Source organism: Callorhinchus milii, unplaced genomic scaffold, assembly GCF_018977255.1.
Source record: "Callorhinchus milii isolate IMCB2004 unplaced genomic scaffold, IMCB_Cmil_1.0 Scaffold3, whole genome shotgun sequence".
In the NCBI taxonomy this organism is placed as follows: domain Eukaryota; kingdom Metazoa; phylum Chordata; class Chondrichthyes; order Chimaeriformes; family Callorhinchidae; genus Callorhinchus; species Callorhinchus milii.
The window spans coordinates 63,948,103-63,969,425 of record NW_024704744.1 but is presented as its reverse complement, the minus strand read 5'-3'; the positions used below and the strand labels follow the sequence as shown (position 1 = coordinate 63,969,425).

General features: G+C 42.7%; 1 protein-coding gene across 1 annotated transcript in view; it reads left to right on the top strand.

Moving 5' to 3' along the window:
- The window catches only part of fam120b (family with sequence similarity 120B), a 29,248-nt gene extending 9,183 nt beyond the window's left edge, over nucleotides 1-20,065 (top strand). The window contains exons 4-11 of the mRNA XM_007912325.2: nucleotides 1,301-1,414; nucleotides 2,227-2,399; nucleotides 3,825-3,917; nucleotides 12,862-13,068; nucleotides 15,143-15,245; nucleotides 16,342-16,494; nucleotides 18,581-18,638; nucleotides 19,020-20,065. Of these exons, the coding sequence (XP_007910516.1) occupies nucleotides 1,301-1,414; nucleotides 2,227-2,399; nucleotides 3,825-3,917; nucleotides 12,862-13,068; nucleotides 15,143-15,245; nucleotides 16,342-16,494; nucleotides 18,581-18,638; nucleotides 19,020-19,059 (941 nt within the window). The 3' untranslated portion in view covers nucleotides 19,060-20,065. The remainder of the gene's footprint in view (nucleotides 1-1,300; nucleotides 1,415-2,226; nucleotides 2,400-3,824; nucleotides 3,918-12,861; nucleotides 13,069-15,142; nucleotides 15,246-16,341; nucleotides 16,495-18,580; nucleotides 18,639-19,019) is intronic.
- Nucleotides 20,066-21,323: the final 1,258 nt, after the last annotated feature.

Here is a 21,323-nt window from a genome sequence, read left to right as displayed (position 1 = left end):
CATGTATGGTAGTTTAAAGAGCAAGTGCACCATCATGATAAAGAAAAGATCAACAGCTTTAGCAATGATCTTTTTATTTCTCTTTTGATGAGATGCTGCAGTGCAAGGAGCTATGAAGGAAATTTCAAATGAGATGGAATTGATATAGAGCTGTTCTTCATTCATTCTCCCTGATTGAACTTCCTCTTGTTGCTAGGTCTTTACCCAGCAGCCTTCCTATATTGGAAATCATCATCTAAGGAGACTGCATGCATTGTATCCCTTTGACCTGCTTGCTACTGCAGCTTTTCTCTTGCACAGTTACCTTTTTTGCAAACAATCTTGACATTTCAAAAGGAATCAGATTTTCTACCAAATGAGTAGTGAACGAATATCAGGCTTCTTTATGGCAAATTTGATTCACTGATTAAACACAGCAAATGGGAAAAAANCAGGGAACTGATTGATTGAACAGGGAGCTGAGTGATTGCACAGGTAGCTGACGGAACAGCTATCAGCGGCTTTAGGACTAGATTTAAAACTGACAAGACAGGATGGAAAAGAACAGAGCAATCCTGGGATGGGAACATGAATATATTCTTTCTTTCCTCTGAATTCAGGGGGTTATTTAAAATGTGCTTGTTGGTTTACTTTTCAGATTTTGCTCGGTTAGGATTCACAACTCCCTGTTTGCGAATCTCACAATTCGATATTTAACCTTACTGCAAGATAATTGCAGCCATTGACAGGAACCACTTACTAAATAAAAACCACTTACTACAGTATTGCACTCAAATGTGCCACTTTCTATTTTCCATGCTTAATTTGAGTTCCAAATATGGGTATTAATGGCCCTTTGAACTAGGGTTTTGTTCTTCTCATCAAAAGCTAATTTTTTAAAACAAATCATTATAGCCTCCCTGATTCATGTAAATATTGGGTTTGATACTGAATCATTACGAGTGACATCCAGAACTGGCAGTAAATAAACTCCCAATTTGAGTTAAATTACTATAAAAGTGAAATTGTATTCCTTAGTAGCTTTAAAAAGAATAACCATTTCAGAGTAATGTCTCACCAATTCCCTGGTAGGGTAGTGGCTGAGGTTTGTGCTTGGCATGCAGGGATGAAATACAGGATGAAATAGTGCCAGGTCCTGTGAAGCTCTTTTGAGACATGCTACCGACATGAAAGGTGCTGTATCAAATGCAAGGTTTACTATTGTTGTTATTAGGTCTGTGTTATGTTCAGTACCATATGATTAATAAAATAGTGTATCCTGTTTGAGCTCGTAATCCAGTTTGAAATTCTTCATGCCTAGGTGTCCAATCTGGTGCAGCGAGATCGTGTCCTACTGTAAAGGAATGGTTTGTCTACCCCGGTAACTCACTCCAGCACCCAGATCTTGTCCCAGCCTTAGCACCAGAGCTGCCAGGTAACCTCCCTCACATCATATTTTGTGTTTTGACACATCTTTGCTAAGCAGCTTTTTTCCCCCTTCAACAAAGTCCCTAAATCAAAGTATAGCCAACAATTACTTAGTGCTGGATACCTGTTCAACTCACTGAGTTCAAAATGACTGCCATGTTTAGCTACAAATTCATAGTCCCTACACTTGATAGTAATTGTAAGTGCTTTGTAAAGTAATTTAAGATATTTGGACATGGTAAGATGCATACAAATGTTAGTTATTTTATTCAATGCTGAGATCATTAAAAGGGGAGGTGTCAGCAAGTGCTGACATCTGCCCCCATACTTTGCTCTTTTTGTTACAAAATGTAATTTGAATTTCCACTAAACTCTTTAGGAGCTAAACTATTTCTTATAAGTATCTTTACTTTGAATTTGGAGATATTATTTCAGCTCACCCAGCCCACGTTGTTTAGTGAGGTGTGTATGACTGAATTCCAGAAGTGGATAGAAGAGTGTCAGGAACGATTTAATTTTAGAAATTACTGAAATTACTGAAGTAAATAATTACTCAGATGTCCTCCGAGGTTGGGGGTGGGAATCCTCCCATCATTGTTCTCAATACCACGTACGTGTAGCTTGGATACATTTGTCTTCTGCCTCAAAAATTGTAGCCTTTTACTGCCGTTTGTCAGGATCTTTTGGACACCTAGTGGACTGAACCAAATTGTTTCCTCAGTAAACATCTTGTGAATTGCTTTGAGAAAAATCTCAACGATGTGATAAAGCTCTATTTCAAATGCAAGGATTATTTTTAGTTGTTATTATTCTTCACAGGAGGAACTCCAGACTTGCAAACCTTGTGGTTGACAGAAGGGCCAGAGGTTGAGAAGCTGCGTTTTTCCATGTTTCTCGCATGCTTTGGTTTACAGGAGTTTGCTGAAGAAATGGCTGTTCTAGAGCCTCCTCTAGCCGCTGCCTGCTGCCTCCTGATCTATATTACGTTACAGGTAAACAACAACAACTTGCATTTATATAGCGCCCCAGGGTAGCGTCCCAGAGAACTTGACATTGGCGGAGCACGATTCTAAGCCGGGGGGAGGTGACCGTAGGCACGGTCAAATAGCAAGGTATTCAGGCATGACCTGAAAATGGGGAAGGAAGGGGCAAGGCAGAGGGATAGTAGAAGAGTGTTCCAGAGCAAACATAGCAGTGTGCGCTCCTGCAGATAACTAATGGGAAGGTATGTTGAATGCAACTTTTTCTCCTTTTGAGTATGCTTCTAGATTTAATTTTGACCTGCTGACATTGGGGTCAGAACTGCAGTATTCAAACGTATTGTGTTCTTTATTTAAGGAATTTTGTAAAGGGTATTGTAAAACCTTTCCGTTTCCATACTCGACTGAAATGCTCTGGACAGCGCTCCCTTTCAGATTCCTGATCCGCAGGGATCATTTTCAAATGCTGAGAAAGGCCTATGTTGAGGAGATACTGGCTTAACTCGAGCTGAGCTAGGCCAAGTTAAGTCAGTGTCATGATTGACCCCACAGAGGCTGTTTCCACACTTGCAAATGACATCTATATTCATAACATTGACACCTCCGCAGAGAAGTCTTGTAAATGGGAATATTAGTTTGCCATCTGAGCTGCCCTTCCCTTTAACAGGACTGTAAGCTCTTTGGTTTTAATATTTTTCTTTGCATGGTTTCATTCATGGTTTACTTCACAAACAAGTTAACCAGAATGAGAGGTTCTGGTTATGAGGAGAGCATTTGAAAAGTTGGGACTGTTTTCGCTCGAGCAGCGGAGTTTAAAGAGGAGGGAGCATCTAAGAGAAGTTTTCAAAATTATGAATGGTGTTAGCGGGTAAATGGAGAGATGTTTATTACACCAGTTGAGTCTGTATAAGGATGTAAATTGTGGATTTTTACCAGAAGGAAAAAGAGGGAGTTTATGAAAGTTCAGTCTTTTCACAGAGGGTTGTTAAATTATGGAATTCTTTTACTGAAATGTGTAAAAAAAAGAAAGTCTGTTACTGCATGGAGAATTCACGGAGAGATGGATAAATACTTTAGGAAAAATAATAATTAAAGGGTTCAGGGAAAGAGTAGGGGAATAGGATTAAGCAGATACTTCAGTGGGGGAGATAACACCAGTGCAGATATGAGGGGCAAAATAACCTCTCTCTGTGTTGTAAATATTCTGTGATTTTTATATCCCTTTATTGTTTATGATTGGGTTATTTTGTCAAGTTATATAGGATAAATATTGGAATTTTTTAAAAAAACCTTTATTGGCAGAAGCGAATTTAGCATCGACAAAGATAAATAGACATTGCTCCCTGCACTCCACGTGATTTGGACCAATGATTTATATTTGTGGGAGTTTAGGCCGGGTAAGAGCAATGCAGCTAAGAGTTTCACTGTGTGTTTTAGGTAACCACACTCTGCCTGGAGGACGTGGATGCATATCTGGCTCAGGTTATCTGTGTCCGTGATAAACCAGCTGACATTCTTGCTAAGATTCAGGTAGGTTCTTGACTCCACCCATTTGCTTGTTACTGTGACCTTCAACAGACCCATAGCTTTGGTATACTTTTCAACCTTAACCTTCTGGCGATAGATTTTATTCCAACATTCTTAGTGTGCATCTCATACTAAACAAGTCATAAAGCTCTATGTTCCTGTTGATACCAGTAAAAGGAATCATTTCCTAGATTTTCCTTTTTAATTACAATGAGCAAAGGTGATTCTACAGTGAGGTGAAGTTAAAACTAGTGTGTAGGTTACAGTGGACTCTTATAATGTACTACCTGGGACTTAGACAACGTAGTGCAATATGCTATAAATCTTTGGAAAAAGAGGAAACGGAGAAGATGGGATTGTATGTCAATTGGCCTTCCCTCAGATGTGAGTATATTTTTGAGACCCTAATATGGATAAATGACCTGTGTGTTTATCAACTGTATTCTCTTTATTTCTACACTTTGTGTGATCCCTGCTTTCTAAGTTTCACAAATCTATCTATCTTACGGTCTCAAAAATTTACTTGCATCTGAAGGAAGACTATTTGGCATATATATTTAAGTACTTTGAGACATCCTGCCAACGTGAAAAGTGCTATATAAATATATGTTGCATGATTTCCATCATGTTCCTTTTCTTCTTTTTCAAATGATTTATGGAATATTTTGGACAGGCATTCAGGTATTTCCTCCGCAACCACTTACCACTGCTGGACTGGTTCAGAAAATTAAAACAATTTCTCCAAGTGATTAAATGAGCTGTCTTCATCCTGTTGAAATTTGCTTTCTTCCAATTCAACACATTCATCCTTGATTCAATTTCTCTCTTCTCACTGTGAAGCTACTTAACTTATAGCCACTATTTCTCAAATGTTCTCCTAACTTTACGTCACTCATATTTCCTGGTTTGTTATCCAGTTCTAATGCTGCATCTTTTCTTATGAGATTTATAATATATTGTTGATGGAAACTGCCCTCGGGTACGTGCTAAAGATAATTCCCCAGATTTACCATAAATATTGACCTTTTACCATTCAATCTTTGGATAGTTAGTCTCATAATTAGAACACTATTAAAACAAACCTATCTAACTTACCTGTAAATCTTATCCTTTATTTCTTTCCTACTGTTCAATAGTCTTTAGTGTAAACCCAATGTATTGTAAAGTATGATGATTGTGTATTTTGTGGATAAACACAGCAGCCAATTTGTGCACAGCAATTTCCCAAAAAAAAGCCATGAATAAATGACCAATTTTATTTGGGGGTTTGTTGGCCAAGACAGCCGGAGAAACTCCCTTTTCTTTTCTAACATTGCCATGGGATTTTTAACATCAATCTGAAAGGCAGACAGGACTGTGGTCTAACATCTTATCAGGACGGCACCTGCAACTTTGCTCACTGCACTGGAATGTCGACATAGACTAAAAATTCAAAGTCCCAAAATAGGGCTCAAACCCACAATGTTTTGACTCAGAGGTGAGAGTGCTACCAACTGAGCCATCTTTGGAAGTGTACACCTAGAATGGGGAATCCTCCCCCATTACAATGCTGGATTCCCTCGTTGCCTTCAGGGGCATTTTGGAGATTTCACTGATAGGGGAGAATCTTCCTATCAGCATGAGGGGTTTCTCCTAGAATGGAGTTGGTTAGACTGGTTCCCTGTTTACAGTTCCAAGTTCGTACAAAGACTTGCTGCAGAATTCATGGATACTTTACCAATCATTCACTGGGTCACAAACAGGCATTTGGCACGCTTTCTGCGTGCTTTTGTAGATAACAGTGTTTGAGTCAATAAACCATGCTTCAGCTGTCATCACTAATCATTAGGTAAAGTGCTGTTACTGGAATTTTGAAAATGCAGGAGCTGGGTTATATGGGATTGTTAACCTATTTTAGCCTATGCAGGCTAGGATGTCTCTCTCGCTATATGAACTGGCGGCCACCCAAACAAATCCTTTTTGGCTTCATATTGCTTAGTATTCACTGCCACTAACCTACTTACAAAACAGCTAATGTCCACGCTTCTTAAAACCAGTTGTGCAGGGTTGCTCTGTGCAAGCTCGTGGCTGTGCAGGCTTGAAACGAATAAAGTGAATATTTACTGCAGTGAACCAAACATTGCAAATAGCTGCCAGCTGTGACTGCATTCCAGCAGGAGTCCTGCACTTTAGACGATTGAATTTTGTTCTATAATGAGACAGGTTGGAGGGAAATGGAAGGAAAGAAAGAGAGCGAAACAAAATGAATGAGGAGATATAAAGTGGTGTTTTTTTAAAAGGTGTAACCGAGTGGTCTGATTGGTTGTACAAGGAGCAGAGCAGATCCTCATTATAAAGCCTGCAGTTCTGGTGTCGCCACCACTGTAACAGGGGACTGAACTTTGATTCCTGACTTTCTTTCCTATCTGCATCCTTGTTTAACAGAGGCAGACACTCCAGCACACACACACCTCATTATAAGCTCACACAAGGCCTGGTTCCAGAGGGCTGTTACACTTGTACTGGAGTGAGGACAGATGGGCAGTGCACTGATCTTTCATTCCACACACCACAGTAAAATACAGCAGCATTGGGTAGCTTTGAATCTGCTGCTGAATTGAGTTCAAGGCATCTGGTATCTAGTTCAGACAATGTACATTTCAGTTTATTGGTCAGTTTCATTTTTAAGATGTGTTTAATTGGTTTGTTGCTCATTTAAAGCAACTGTAGTGTAGACTTCCTTCATTTACCCCCATCACCACCACCACCGCCGCCTCCTCTTTAATTTAAGAGGGGAAAAAAGCAAATCCTTTCATTAGTAAAATTTGTCATTGCCAGTTAGAAATCTTTCATTTAAGCAGCGCACATTCCATCATGCTAGAGTGGGTAATTCATAATGAGGACTTCATGCTGTTCGGGAAATGTTTCTCATTAAAGACTGACAGTTACTGGACAGATCTGGATGTATCGCAGTCTCTATTAAATGCTTGTCATTGTCGGTACCTGAAAAATAGATCCTTTTAAAATGCCTAATCTGTAAAATAACAGTGCTGCATTAATACTTAAATAGTGAGCGGCTAGAAAAGGGTCGGGGTAGATTTCTCTTTAGGCTCCAGAGGTGGGGCTACAGCCTATCAGTCGAGCAGCGTTGGATTGCTGTGTGAAGCTGACCTGTGTGTGTAGTGGCAGGTGTTGCCTGGGGGTGCAGCCTGCAGTAACTCAGCAGCGCCTAGTGCACCTGCCCGTCATCTGCTGTGGGTTCATGCACCTGTCAGAGTGGCCATTGTTGCTCATGGTGTGGAATGCAAGTGTTACATCTGCCTGGGGTTTGCGCTTTTCCAGTGGGGACAGATGGCTGCGCTTTTGGAGATAGCGAGCTTTCATCAGAGCTCCGGACTCCAGCCAGCATCCTGTGAAGGGGGAGAGGGGGGAGGGAGGGAACACAACGACTGTCAGAACTGTGTGCAATGGACCTTCAGCAGCTCTGTGGAAATTAAACTTTGAAGCCATTTGCAGCAGAGAAAGTCCTGTTTCTAATAGTTTATGGAAAAGTTGGGTAATTATAGCACATAAAATCTTTCATCTATTAGTTTCTTTTTTGCCAATGACTTTAATGGTCGGATTGTTGTAACATTCCTGCACCACCATTCCACCCACTGTGAATGCCAGCTCTATTATGTACTCTCAGTTTATAAACGGAGCAATGTGCGGCAATCTGTTGTGCTGGAAGGGTTAAGAGCTGAACTCAGCGTAGTTGGAAAGATTTTATGCTTTCTTGTCATTATTTACTCCAAATATTGTCGTCAGACTAAAGCAGCCAGGCTTCACTTATAAACTCCAGTCAGCAAGTGCAAGATTGGTAACAAACCGACTTCTTATGAAAAGTGCCCGTTTACACTGCCAGCCAAGCACACAAACCAAACAGCAGTAACATAAACAGTAAATGGGGCTATTTACCATAAAATATTTACTGTAGGGGGGCCAAAAACTGGTTTCGCAAGCTCTGTTCTTTGAAGTGCTTGAGCAGCCCACGTGCAGGGCTTGCAGCACTCGCCTGCCAGTAATTGAGCCGGAAAGATCTGGATTAACCATTATTTGTCAAAACTCTTCAGTGGTTTGCTCTCTGAAATGTAGGTTATTCTGTGTGTGTGCGTTTGGGCAGGTGGCAGCATCCATCTCAGCAGAGAAGATGATTTCTACCATTTTAGCTGTGCCTGGTTTCACTTTACGCTGTTGCGGGGCTGTTATATTTTACATTATTTACATTAACGTTATCCCATCCTGCCTTTAGAGTCCATCTTAAGACCTTTCTTTTCGATCAAGCTTTTGGTCACCTCTTTTTTACTCCACCCCCTCCCCCCCACAACCCAAGCTCTCCCCAACCCCATCTCAGGCTCCATTCCAATTCTGGGAAGCACTTTGAGACTTCTTGTATCAACACCGTGGAGTCCTGGAGCACTCGCCTCGTAAGCGAGAGACCTGGGTTCTATTCCCAGCAGGGCGAAATGTTAGGCAAGTTTCCTTACTCCACATGCCTCTGTTTACCTAGCAGTAAGTAGGAACCCAGTTGTTAGTCGATTACCGGTTTGCTTTTCTGGGGATAATAAGTACTAAAAAAAATAATAATTTGGTCACTCAATTCACGACTGTTTGTGGGGCACTGCTGTGTGCTGGCTGCCATGTTTCTCCCACAAAATATACAGTCAATTCACTTTACAGTATATTCTGTGAAGTGCTTTGAAACGTCCAGAAGATGTGAAAAGCACTGTATCGAATCCAAGGATTATTATTATTCTTTCGATGTGAAAGGCGCTACGTGATGTAAAGCATTCCAAGACGCTGTCCAGCATGATTGGCACTATATAAATGCAAGTTGTTGTTGTAAAATTGTTGTATTTGAGCAGCTTGCACTTGATGTATGCATGTTCACAATAAATATTTTATTCAAGTAAAAGTTAACTTTTTCTTGTACTTATGCTGTAGCATTGAATGTGTGACATGTCTATTTTCAAAATATTAAACACTGCTTCAGTGAGAAAGTAGTAAACTTACGGAACAGGCTCCTTAATTAGTCAGCGGAAGCAGAAAATGTTGTTTGTTTCAAGAACTAATTAGATAGATTTCTGCTAGAAAATAATATCTCGGGATACAATATATACTTTGGGACATGACATGTCAGGTGACTGCCAGGATGGTGAAAAGCGAACGAGATGGACTTTGGTCTTCTTTCAGCTAGCAGATTCTTATGTTCTTTTCGAATAGTGCCGTGGAATCTTTTAAAGTCCTCCTGAACGCGCAGACAAGACCTCGGTTTAATGTCTCAACTGAGGGACGGCACTTCCGACATTGCAGCACACCCGCAGGCTGCTGCATTGGAGTGTCAGCTTCAACAACGTAATTCCAAGTTCCGACGTGGGACTTGAACCCACAATCTTCTGACTCAGATGCAAGAATGCTACCACTGCACCACTCTGATACCCTGAGGAAAAGCCACTTTGTTTAAAATAGCAGCCGGGAGGGGATGATGACTGTCCCTTGATGGCCACTTGAATCACAAGGTAGACAGGACCTAAATTAATGGTTCAATTGATAAAGGGATTATGGATAATCATCTGGAAATAAATAATAAACTTGCATTTAATACAGAATGTTATGTAGGCAAACGCAGCAGCCAATCTGTGCCAGCAACTTCCCACAAACAAGAGTAATCAAATTAAATAGTTTTTTTCGCAGTGATTTCGGATTAGGGAGGAATATTGGCCAGCATGTAATGCATTTACATTTAAATGTAATAACACTCAAACTTAATCACTTTAACCCCAGACTAACACAATCGACACAAGAGTACTGATGTCACGTGTAGCACAATTATTTTTCAGCTCCACACTGGGCAACCTTTACAGCATCACAGAGGCATTAAAATCCAGTTAATATTGTATGTTTGTAGAGAATAACAAATACCTAGAGTGTGTTTAAAGGCAGCGCCATATCTTGCAGGTCAAAACAATAATCTTGAGCTTCATTCTTGCTCTTTGTGATATCTGATTCCCCTCCCCCCTCCCTCTGATGTGTTGTAGTCTCTTAAGTACTTAGTAACCTTTAACCTCGAATTTGCAGTGGGAATATTTCTCAATTCATATTAAAAGGAGAAGTGCTGACTTTAAAATAGAAGCATTCTGCCTTCATAACGAATAAAAAGATAAGGTAAGAAACCAATAAAATGTCTTTGTAAGAAAGAAGTCTGAATGTAAAGGAATCCAGTAACCAGAATGTTGGAGGCAGGCTCCTGAGGTAAGATTACAAAGTGAGAATGAAGCGAAATATGAGAAGACTATTCTATTGTGTGAACTGCTTTAAGAAACATTAAGCGGCTGACATTTTATTTAGCTTAGAAAACTAAAAGCCAACTATACAGAAATCCAATTTCATTCATTAATTCAGTGGGCATGTTGGCATTTCTGTAAAATACACCTAATAAATACATCAGGAGACTCGTTTACCGGGTATAATGGAAATGTAATGCGAGAATGGAGTTCCTTGCATTGCCTGTTATTTTCCTAGACCTAATGCCTATCCTATGTCAGCGACTTTTGCATTGAGTTCGCAACTGTCCAAATTAACAAACTCATTTTAAAAACTATCTGCACGGTTTGTAATAATCCCTTAGGATGTTGGTATTGCTTTAACTGCAGGCACCCTATGGTCTGATTTACACAATTTGCAATGATGAATCGCAGAGGCATCATTACCGATTCTCAAGAATGCTGCTCGGATTCTGATTTCAGTTTTAACTTCCAGGAAGACAGTGATAGAATCAGCTGGGACAGATCCAGCAATTTGTTTGCTGAATTACCCAACTTCGATCACTTATCTTGTTAAACAAAGCTTATTGTACTAGTTATATTACATCCCAACTGACGCTTTCCTGCTTGTTCATGTTGTCAGCTTGTCTTAGTTGGAAGCACATGTGGCGGGAACAAAACAACAACAACAAAATTACACTGGTATAAGGCCTATCACATCGGGAGGACGTCCCAGGGCGCTGGGCAATCAGTGTTTCGGACCCAAGCTGGGGGTTGGGAACAGGGAGGGTGGAGAGGGGGGGATGGAGGGGTGATGGTCAAAGCAGATGGTCATAAGAGTGGAGTTCGGCAAGGATGGGAGTGATAGGATTTCGGAGTCTGGTGCAGGAGAGAACCTGGGCTGCAGAGTTCTGGATGATCTGCAGCCTATGGAGAGAGGAGTGGGGGAGGCTGATAAGCAGGGAATTTGCATAGTCGAGCCTGGACGTTATAAATGTATGTATGAGGGTTGTGGCGGCCTGCGGTGAGAGACAGTGGCGGAGCCGGGCGGTGTTGCGGGAAGGCACGGATGTGGAGTAAAAAGGATAGTTAAGGGTCAGACAAGACACCAAGATTCTAGACTGGTTTATTAATAAAAAACACAGAGGAAGCTAAGCGGTGGCAACAACAAAATTATATTTTTAAAGCACCAAGACCTCCCTCTAAGTCCTCCAAAAAGGAGTCCTCCCAGATGAGTATAAATAAAGATGAAATGTTTGTCTCTCCGTGTGTCAATCTACATTGCATATTGGTTCCTTTAGTTGCAAGCAAAACTGCAATTGGCACAGCTAGTTGAAAATAAAAAGGAGTTTCTTCCATTGTTCTGGCCGACAAATCCTCCAGATAAGTTATACTACATATATTCAAGACTGAGTTAGATAGATTTTTAAAAACTGAAAGGATATGGGGATAGGGCAGGTAAATGGAATTAGGTTAGAAGATCAGCCATGATCCTATTAAATGGTGGGGCAGGCTTGAGGGGCCATATGGTCTACTTCTGCTCCTATTTCTTATATTCTTACTAATTGAATGAATATTTACAATTTGATATAGTGCCTTTCATGCTGAGGGAAGGTGTTATCTTGTAAAAAACCCTTCACAGGATACGCTGTAAAATTGAGTGACGCACTCTTACTAGGAAAAAGCCGACCTGTAACATTACCGCTAACAATAGATCTTCTTTATTATCTATCCCCTCCAACCCCCAATCAACTGCTGCAGCTTTAGTACAGACCCTCAATAAAGAATAATTCATACTTATAAGGTGAGCTGTTTCTGTGTTGTAACCTTTGCCGGTAGCAAAGAGCAGATGTTAAGATGCCTGTCTACTGTGGCCTTCCAAGCCAAATGGAGAATTTATGCTGGAATGGGAGCCCTGACTGGTTTTGTAGAGTGGTACACCAGGCAAACTCCAAAAAGACCCTAGTACTTCTGTGTGACTTATAAAAATGTGTTTTTTCATTTCCTGTTGCTCTCAGGGGAACAAATCCATGAAGAAATCAAATGTCATAAACTATCCGAAGAATTAGATTTGCGCTTTAGTTAGTAATAGTACTGTCTGTGTCAGAGCTTTACATTGAAACATATCAAGGCTGGGAAAGTGTTCAATTGTGGAAATTGTGGAAAATCACTGCATTATATTTTTTCATACAAATACAGTGCTAAAAATTGCAGTTACACCATGATAACCATTAGGGAAATTATTGTGAATAATTTCTGGGGATTTTGCAACAGTTTATTACTGAACAAAGATCTTTTATTCTGTCCGGGATGAATTCGTTTACGGTCTTAAAGTTGCGTAATTCTGCCCACTATCATTTCAAAACTCATTTCTCGAGATGGGTTAGAGACACACACAAGGAATTAATCAAGGAAGCAAAACCCTGCGACCCTTGACAAACAGTGTTGATTTTTAACTTGTTCAAAGCAAGCTTTGGTAAAAACTTCTTTCTGAATTGTTTCACTTGATCTGTTGGTTATGCTGCTTAGCCTATTTTGACTATTCTGCTAGTATAGATGGTACCAGATGGACCCCCTTACTGACAACCGCTGTTTCACACAGTTAGTGCAGTCAGTGAATAATTTGCCGTCATTGTACACCATTAATCTTTGGCTTTCTTTTTCAGGTGCCCCGTGTTGACTCTCGGGCTGTGCACCTGGCATCCCTCTTTGTTCGTGGGCTAACCGTCCTTGTTTCAGCTAATAGTGCCTGTGGATTTCCATTTAAAATGGTTGATCTGATGCCGTGGGAGGTGTTTGATGGGAAGCTTTTCCACGTGAAGTACCTGCAGTCTCACAGTCAATGTACAATGGAGGAGCTTCTAGAGAAGAAGGTAGGTATACAGATGGAGCGTACATGCTTGAGGTGATTCCCAACTAATGATCTAGGTTTGTAGAGGTTTATTTTACAAGGCAAATACCATCTGGTAACAGAGAGGACAGGACCAGGTATCGGAACAGAAGGTGATTAATTTGGGTTTTTCAAGGTCAGTCTTTGCATACATGTCTGCTGGCATATACATCTCCATTTGATGCATATACTACAGCCACATAAGCTACTTTACTTGTCATGGGGTCGATATTGCAGTCAATGTGGGGTGGGGGAGACTGCGGTCAGTGTGGGGTGGGGGAGACTGCGGTCAGTGTGGGGTGGGGGAGACTGCGGTCAGTGTGGGGTGGGGGAGACTGCGGTCAGTGTGGGGTGGGGGAGACTGCGGTCAGTGTGGGGTTGGGGAGACTGGGGTTAGTGTGGGGTGGGGGAGACTACAGTCAGTGTGAGGTGGGGGAGACTACAGTCAGTGTGAGATAGGGGAGACTATGGTGAGTGTAAGGTGGGGAAGACTACGGTCAGTGTGGGGTGTGGGAGACTGCTCATTGTGGGGTGGGGGGAGATTGCGGTCAGTGTGGGATAGGAGGCGATTGGATCACTGTGGGGTGGGGGCAGACTTCGGTCATTCGGGGGGGATAAGATTGCAGTCAGGTGGGGGTTGGGGTGTTACCGTCTTAGTTTTGATAGAGCCGATGACCTCATCCTGTGCTGTAATTTCTATAATTATTTGAAATTCCGTTCATTTGTGTGCATTGGAACATCTGTGATTTTGTTAACTTTATCAGGAAGTATTTTTATGAATTGAAAGCATTTTTATTAAATCTATAGGAATGTATTGGAAATCACGGATTCATCTTTAGAATGAGATAATGCTGATACGCTGCACAGCTTTCTTCTCACTCTGATAGCAACACTGCTCCTTGGTGTGTTACTGCCTCGTTCGGCAGTCTTGTCCATCTCTTACCCTTTCAACACCATATTCCTGTCTTGCTGCCTTCAAAGGAATATGCTCTTGCCTAGTTACTATTGTGTATTATTTTAGTAGTCGCGTTCAAATCCTATTTAATCTCATTAAAAAAAATATTAGCTGCAGTGTATGTTTTACAATACAGCACACATTTATATAGCACCCTTCAGTCGGACGTCTCAAAGTCCTTCACACTGCTGGGCACCTGAGCCATGGTTGCACACTCCACCTTGCTAAGCCAGTCCGGAACCTTGGCATTTTGTTTGACCCTCAACTATCTTTTCTACCCCACATCTGCGCCATGACTCGCTCTGCCTTCCCCCACCTCTGCAACATCGCCCGGTTCCGACACTATCTCACACTGCAGACCGCCGATACCCTCATACACGCATTATAACATTGAGGCTTGACTATGCAAACTCCTTGCTTGTCAGCCTCCCCAACTCCTCCCTCCAGAGGCTGCAGATCATCCAGAACTCTGTAGTCCATGTCCTTTCCCGCACCAGACTCCGTGACCCTATTACCCCCATCCTCGCCCGACTCCATTGGCTTTCCATCACACAGAGGGTACAGTTCAAGATCCTGGTCCTCACCTTGAAGGCCCTCCATGGTCTTGCTCCCCCCTACCTCTGTGACCTCCTAACCCCCCACCATCCTGCCTGCTCCCTCTGCTCAGTGGGCCTGTTTCATGTCCCCCGCCTTGCCCGCCCCACCATTGGCAGATGGGCCTTCAACCACTGCCCCCATCCTCTGGAACTCCATCCCACAGTCCCTCCACCTCGCCCCTCCCTTGCCTCCTTCAAGACCCATCTCAAAACCCTCCTCTTCAACTGTGCTTTCGATCACCCTGCTTCCCCCACCCCACCCCCCGCCCTCCACCCTCCCCAATCCCAACCCCCAGCTCGGGTCCAAAACTCTGGCTGTCCAGCTCCTTGGGACATCCTTCCGACATGAAAGGCGCTTTACAAATGCAATTTTGTTATTCTTGTTGCATTGATTTAGCAGTCATCTGAAGATCGCCACAAAATGAACCATTTGTAGCATTCCTGAAGGTTAGTCTTGGAGTATTTTTTCTGGGAATTAACTGCTGTGAATTTGTTCCTGGTTTTAGGAGAGTCAGATTCAGCGTTTTCAGGAGCTGAGGCTCCTCCTGAGAACCACTTGTGAACAGAAGAAGAGGACAATACAGAGCAAGCCACGACCTCATGGACCCGGTTAGTGACCAGCGCCAAGTGTTCACTTTTGATTATTATTCGTTGCTTCCACATTGTGCATGACAGAGATGGGATGGAATACTGGATAATTTAAGTTCTTATTGCATAGGTTTGTACAAAAAGTATTCATCTCATCCAACTACAGAGATGGGAGGCTTCTCACCTGGAGATTTCAGGAACATTCCTAAAGGGAACCGAGCATTCTGAATTCTTCCATTCCATTTTCAAACACTGATGAAAGTGAAACCATTTGTTTTAATTGGAATAAAAAATGAAAGCCCTGCAATAATTAACATATTGACTTAAGGAGGTAGTCGATGTCTTGATCCCTTTCTAAATCCTATAAGAGCATCTGCAGTAATCTCCTGTTTTTATGATGCCTTGTGTAACACTTAGAAATAATAATCCATAACTCCTCCAATAGTGGGTAAATGCTGCTGCAGTTCTAGACCATATATATATATATGTATATATATATATGTACATATATATATATAGTGGTGAGACATCACCTTGTTGACGAGTATCAACAAGATAATAACAATCCCGCCAAAAAAACCAAAAAACAATAATAAAAAAAAATTGGTCATTTTCAATCTACGACTGTTTGTGGGACATTGCTGTGTGCAATTGGCTGCCGCGTTCGCCCACAAATATACAGTCAATTCACTTTACAGTGTGTTCTGTGAAGCGCTTTGGGACGTCCTCCCGACGTGAAAAGCGCTATATCAAATGCAAGGATTATTATTATTATTATTATATAAGTTTAGGATTCAGAGTAGAATTCACAAGCTTGTGATTTTATGGGCAATTTCTTGGGGAGAAATCCCATCTTGTTTTAGATTTACTCCAAAGTCCTTGTCAGCTCAGAGAGTGCAGAATTTGGCAAATTGTTGAATTCAATCTTGTCTTCAAAGACGTTCTTAAAAGTATTTGCAAATAAAGGGCTTTAGAATTAAAGATGGATTTAAGAATTTTCCAAATTTTGGGCGCTCTGAAGTGCTAAGAAAATATAATGTGTCTAGACCCAGGTGGATTTCTACTCCTATGTCTGAAACTGGCAATTCCTCTCACCCAATTCTGTTCATATTGATAGGAACTTTTGAAGGGCTTAATCCCCACAGTAGCGATGTCCATCAGCCGTTCCAGCTTGGACAGAGGGAGAGCCACTCTTCCCGATATTCAACCCATCACCCAGGTTACCAGGGCAGATGTCCCTGGCCTGGTACTTCTGATCCAGGAAAAACAGGTATGGTCTTATATAAAGTTACAGCACTTGTGGATCTGACTCCTACTCAGTTATAACGTGCACTGTATAGTATGGGTCCACTTGTAACACAATTGGACCAAGCAGTACACTTCCAGATTCTGATACTGACTGGCTGACATTCTGGAGGTGTACGCAGAAAGGGTCACAGACGTGACTTCACACAGGAAGTGATGTCTTTGATAATCTGATGATCTGAAGTGCTGACCAGTGGTGTTTTTTTTAGCAAATTATAATCTTGGAGTCTAAATTTGTGCACCCAAACCACCATGTTCTAATGGGAACGGCCTGTATTTATGAAAGCAGGCTTTCTTGTGATCATCCCTTTTGCGATGTGTATGAGACATTCCGAGATATCTCTAAAACATGTAAATTCTGTTGAAAAAAATGTGATTTAAAAAATAGGTGGTTAATACAGCTGTCATCACTCCCATCTTGAAAAAACCTTCCCTGGACCCATCTCTCCTCTCCAGCTACTGCCCCATCTCTAACCTCCCATTCCTCTCCAGGGTCCTGGAACCAGTTGTCACGTCCCAGCTCCGCTCCTTTCTTTCTCGCCATTCTCTCTTTGAACCCCTCCAATCCGGCTTCCGCACTGCCCACAGCACGGAAACAGCCCTGGTCAAAGTCACTAATGACATTCTGAACATCTGTGATCAGGGCTCCCTCTGCCTCCTTGTCCTCCTCAACCTCTCTGCCGCCTTCGACACTGTCGACCATTCCATCCTCATCCTCTCCTCTTTACTTAATCTTCGCGGACCTGCCCTTGCCTGGTTCGATTCCTATCTCTCTCACTGTTTCCACTTTGTTGCTTCTAACGGTTTCTCCTCCAGCCCCCGCACTGTCACGTCTGGCGTCCCCCAGGGCTCTGTCCTTGGCCCTCTCCGCTTTAATATCTACAGTCTCCCCCTTGGTGACATCATCCGCAGATATGGGGTCAACTTACATATGTATGTGGATGACACCCAACTCTATCTTTCTGCCTCCACCCTCAACTCCAGGACCACTGCTCTCCTGACAGACTGCCTGTCGGACATCAAGTCCTCGAGGAGGACAAATTTTCTACAGTTGATTGTGAACAAGACTGAGGCCCTCCTGATTGGCTCTCGCCAGCGCCTCAGCACCTCAGGCTCTGGCAGCATCAACCTCCATGGTTGCACACTTCAACTCACCAAACCAGTCAGGAACCTCGGTGTCTTGTTCGACCCTCATCTGTCTTTTCCCCACATCCAAGCCATGACCCGCTCTGCCTTCCCTCACCTCTGTAACATAGCCCAACTCTGCCACTACCTCACCCCTCAGGCCGCTGAAACTCTTGTTCATGCCTTCATCACCTCCAGGCTCGACTATGCAAACGCCCTGCTTGTTGGCCTTCCTAACTCCTCCCTCCACAGGCTGCAGGTAATCCAGAACTCTGCAGCCCGTGTCCTCTCCCGCACCAAACTCCGTGACCCCATCTCCTCCATTCTCGCCCGACTCCATAGGCTCCCTATTCGTTAGAGGATCCAGTTCAAAATCCTGTCCTCACCTACAAAGTCCTCCATGGCCTTGCCCCACCCAATCTCTGCGACCTCCTAACCCCCTACCAACCCACCCGCTCTCTCCGCTCAGCCGGCTCTGGCCTGCTCCACGTCCCCCGACCCAGCCGCCCCACCATTGGCGGAAGAGCCTTCAGCCACTCTGCCCCCAACCTCTGGAATTTCATCCCCCAATCACTCCGCCTCACCCCCTCCTTAGCCTCCTTCAAGTCCCGCCTCAAGACCCTCCTCTTCAACCATGCCATCGACCCCTCCCCTCCCTTCTCCCCTCCTGACCCCAGCTTGGGTCTGAAGTGCTGTACACTGTCCAGCGCCTTGGGACGTCCTCCCGACGTGAAAGGCACTATACAAATGTACTCGTTGTTGTTGTTCAGTGAGGGCAGCATAGTCAGACTTATTGTTGGAGCTTCTCTAGTAATGAAATAGCATTTACTGGGTGGACTGATCAAAAGAAAGATTTAAAAAGGAAATAGTAAAACATGGAAATGAGTGTTGGTTACATAAAATATGCTTCAATGCTGCCTTTCCAGGGAGAGGATCACAACCACAAATGGGACCCCGGAACAAGAGGCTGCAGCTCGCTCCACGGTCAGTCCGGTTGCTTTTATAAGAGAGGCAGCGTCCCGTTCTGTTAAGCTGAACATACAGAAGACACGCATTTTGTGCTGTATGTTATAAGGTTATTACAGGCACACACCTATACACACACAGACAACACATACACACAGACACTATATCACAAATGTGGATAATAGAAAATGTGCTTTCCAAAAAAAGTTATGCGATTTAAGTTGATTTTGGACAAATACCAAATGCTGTTGAAATGTCAGTGCAACATTTAATAACTGTTGGATGTGGGCAAACCGAAGCAGCCAATTGCGCACAGCAGTGTCCCACAAACAGCCGTGGTTGGAGCGACCAAATTATTATTATTATTAACTGTTACGTTATGCGTTGATTTTTTTTTAGATGGTCTGGACCTCAAAGTCCTCGTCCTGGCTGGAATTAGTTGCACTGGAGAACTGAGTGTGAAAAATATCGAGATATAATTTGTGGTATTTCTTTATTGAATTATGTGTATCTACAAGAACTTGGCTCCAAAAATAGATTGTTCCTGGGCATCGGCATGACCTACTTCTGGAAGGAGTCCGTTTGCATGTCTTTGATCTCTTGTTAAGGAATCCATTATTACATGGAAGGATGGAAATAGGCATTTCGGCCAAACAAGCTCATGTTTATACTCCACATGAGCCTCCACCGCTCCTAATCCCCTCTCCCATTCCCCTCCATTCCCTAACCCTAAAATACCATGTGAAATACTGCAATTATAAATCTACTGCAATTTATATCCCATCAGTAGAACTGAAGGAAGATGTGCTGCTGATATCTAAATGTTTAATGTGCTGTAAATATCTTTGTGACTATTAGCTTCAAATTTGAATTGCATTATTGTACTACTCTAATGACTGGGTTTGAAAGTGCTTCATACAGTTGGATAGTTTTGATTTTTTTAATAAGTGCATGATTTGTACTAAATTATATTAAAAGAGCAATATTTAGCATTCGAGTCAGGAAAACTTTATTTAAGCTAGATGCCACATTCATTGGAAGTACTAACCAAGATAATGCTAAGGTCAACTGTGCAGTTCTCAGGAACCTGATGCTTATTATTGTACCATCAGTATAGCCCATTGGTTACAATGTGTTAGCACATTGCACAGTGGTGACAGAGCATTTTAGTTATTAAGGCAGAAAGCTGGATTGGTAAAAATGTGGTTTGCCCATGGATCTGCCCCCACTGGTGAGAACATACAGCAACGTCTTGCACCCCCTATTGACAGCTTTCTGTGAAAGACGATGCGAATAAGCACATTTGCTCTTTTTTATTATGTTTTTCATCTGCAGTCTAGCTTTTCTTGATCTGTGTATCTATTTCCCCAGCTTCCTCTGTTCCTCCACTCTCCTAGATAATTTTACCATTAAAGGGATATTTCTGTTTCATGTTTTCCCCATAATGTACCTGTAGTTAAACTTCATTTACCACATATACACCCACATCCCTAATCTGTCCATGCCTCTTGCATTCTTCTTCATGGATTAATTGTGTTTTTTTACTTCCACAAAGTTTAATTGAATACCTTATTTATTGAAAGTACTGCTGTGTTGGGTGATTCTGAGCCAAAGATGAGAAAGATTTGATCCATGGTAGCTTTGCCGTTTTAGCTGATCTCAGCTGTGGTGGTTCTACAATTAGCCTAGGGCTAGAAAGATAAATAGTCAGCCATGCTTCCCACTTCTGATCACTATTCAGTGTCCCCTGCTGGAAAGCACACATGTGGTCATGTTAAATCTACAAAGAATTGAGTAGGCTGCAGCTGGAGTACTGTGTGTAGGTTTGTGTCCCTTGTTATCAGATTATCAGAGCCCATGGAGCAAGCAATTGGGGTGTAGATTCACTAATAATAATCCTTACATTTGATAAAGTGCCTGTCACGTCAGGAAGACGTCTAAAAGCACGTCACAGGATTTACAGTGAAGTGTAGTGATTGCATTTGACCCCATCACCCCCACCCTCCCCTGGCTCCACTGGCTCCCCATCCCTCAGAGGATACAATTCAAAATCCTCGTTCTCACTTTCAAGGCCCTCCACGGCCTTGCCCCCTCCTACCTCCCTGACCTGCTAACCCCCTATCAACCTGTCTACTCCCTCTGTTCAGCAGGCTCTGGTCTGCTCCAATCCCGCCCGATCTGCCCTACTATTGGCGGCCGAGCTTTCAGTCTCTGCCCCCACCCTTTACAACTCCATCCCACAATCCCTTCGCCTCACTCCCTCCCTTGCCTCCTTCAAGGCACGACTCAAGACCCCCCCACCCCCTTTTCGATAGTGCCTTCAACCGCCCTCCTACTCCCTCTGCCCTTCCTCATCCCAACCCTGCCCCCCCACACTCGGGTCCCGACTGTTCAGCATCTTGGAACATCCTCCTGACATGAAAAGCACTTTACAAATGTCATTTTGTTGTTGAATTTGTCAGAAACCACAAGGGTCAATGTGACACAGCAGTGTTCCACAAACAACCATAAAGTGAATGATAAGTTTTTATTTGGGGTATTGTTGAGCACAACACTGGGAGAAACTCTTCTCTTTGTGAGTGATGCAATAGGATCTTTAAAGTCAGCCTGAACAGGCAGATGGGGTCTCTGAAAATGTAGCAGCTTACCGCACTGGAGTGTCAGCCTGGTATACACGAGTTACAAAGTACCGACGTGGGGCTT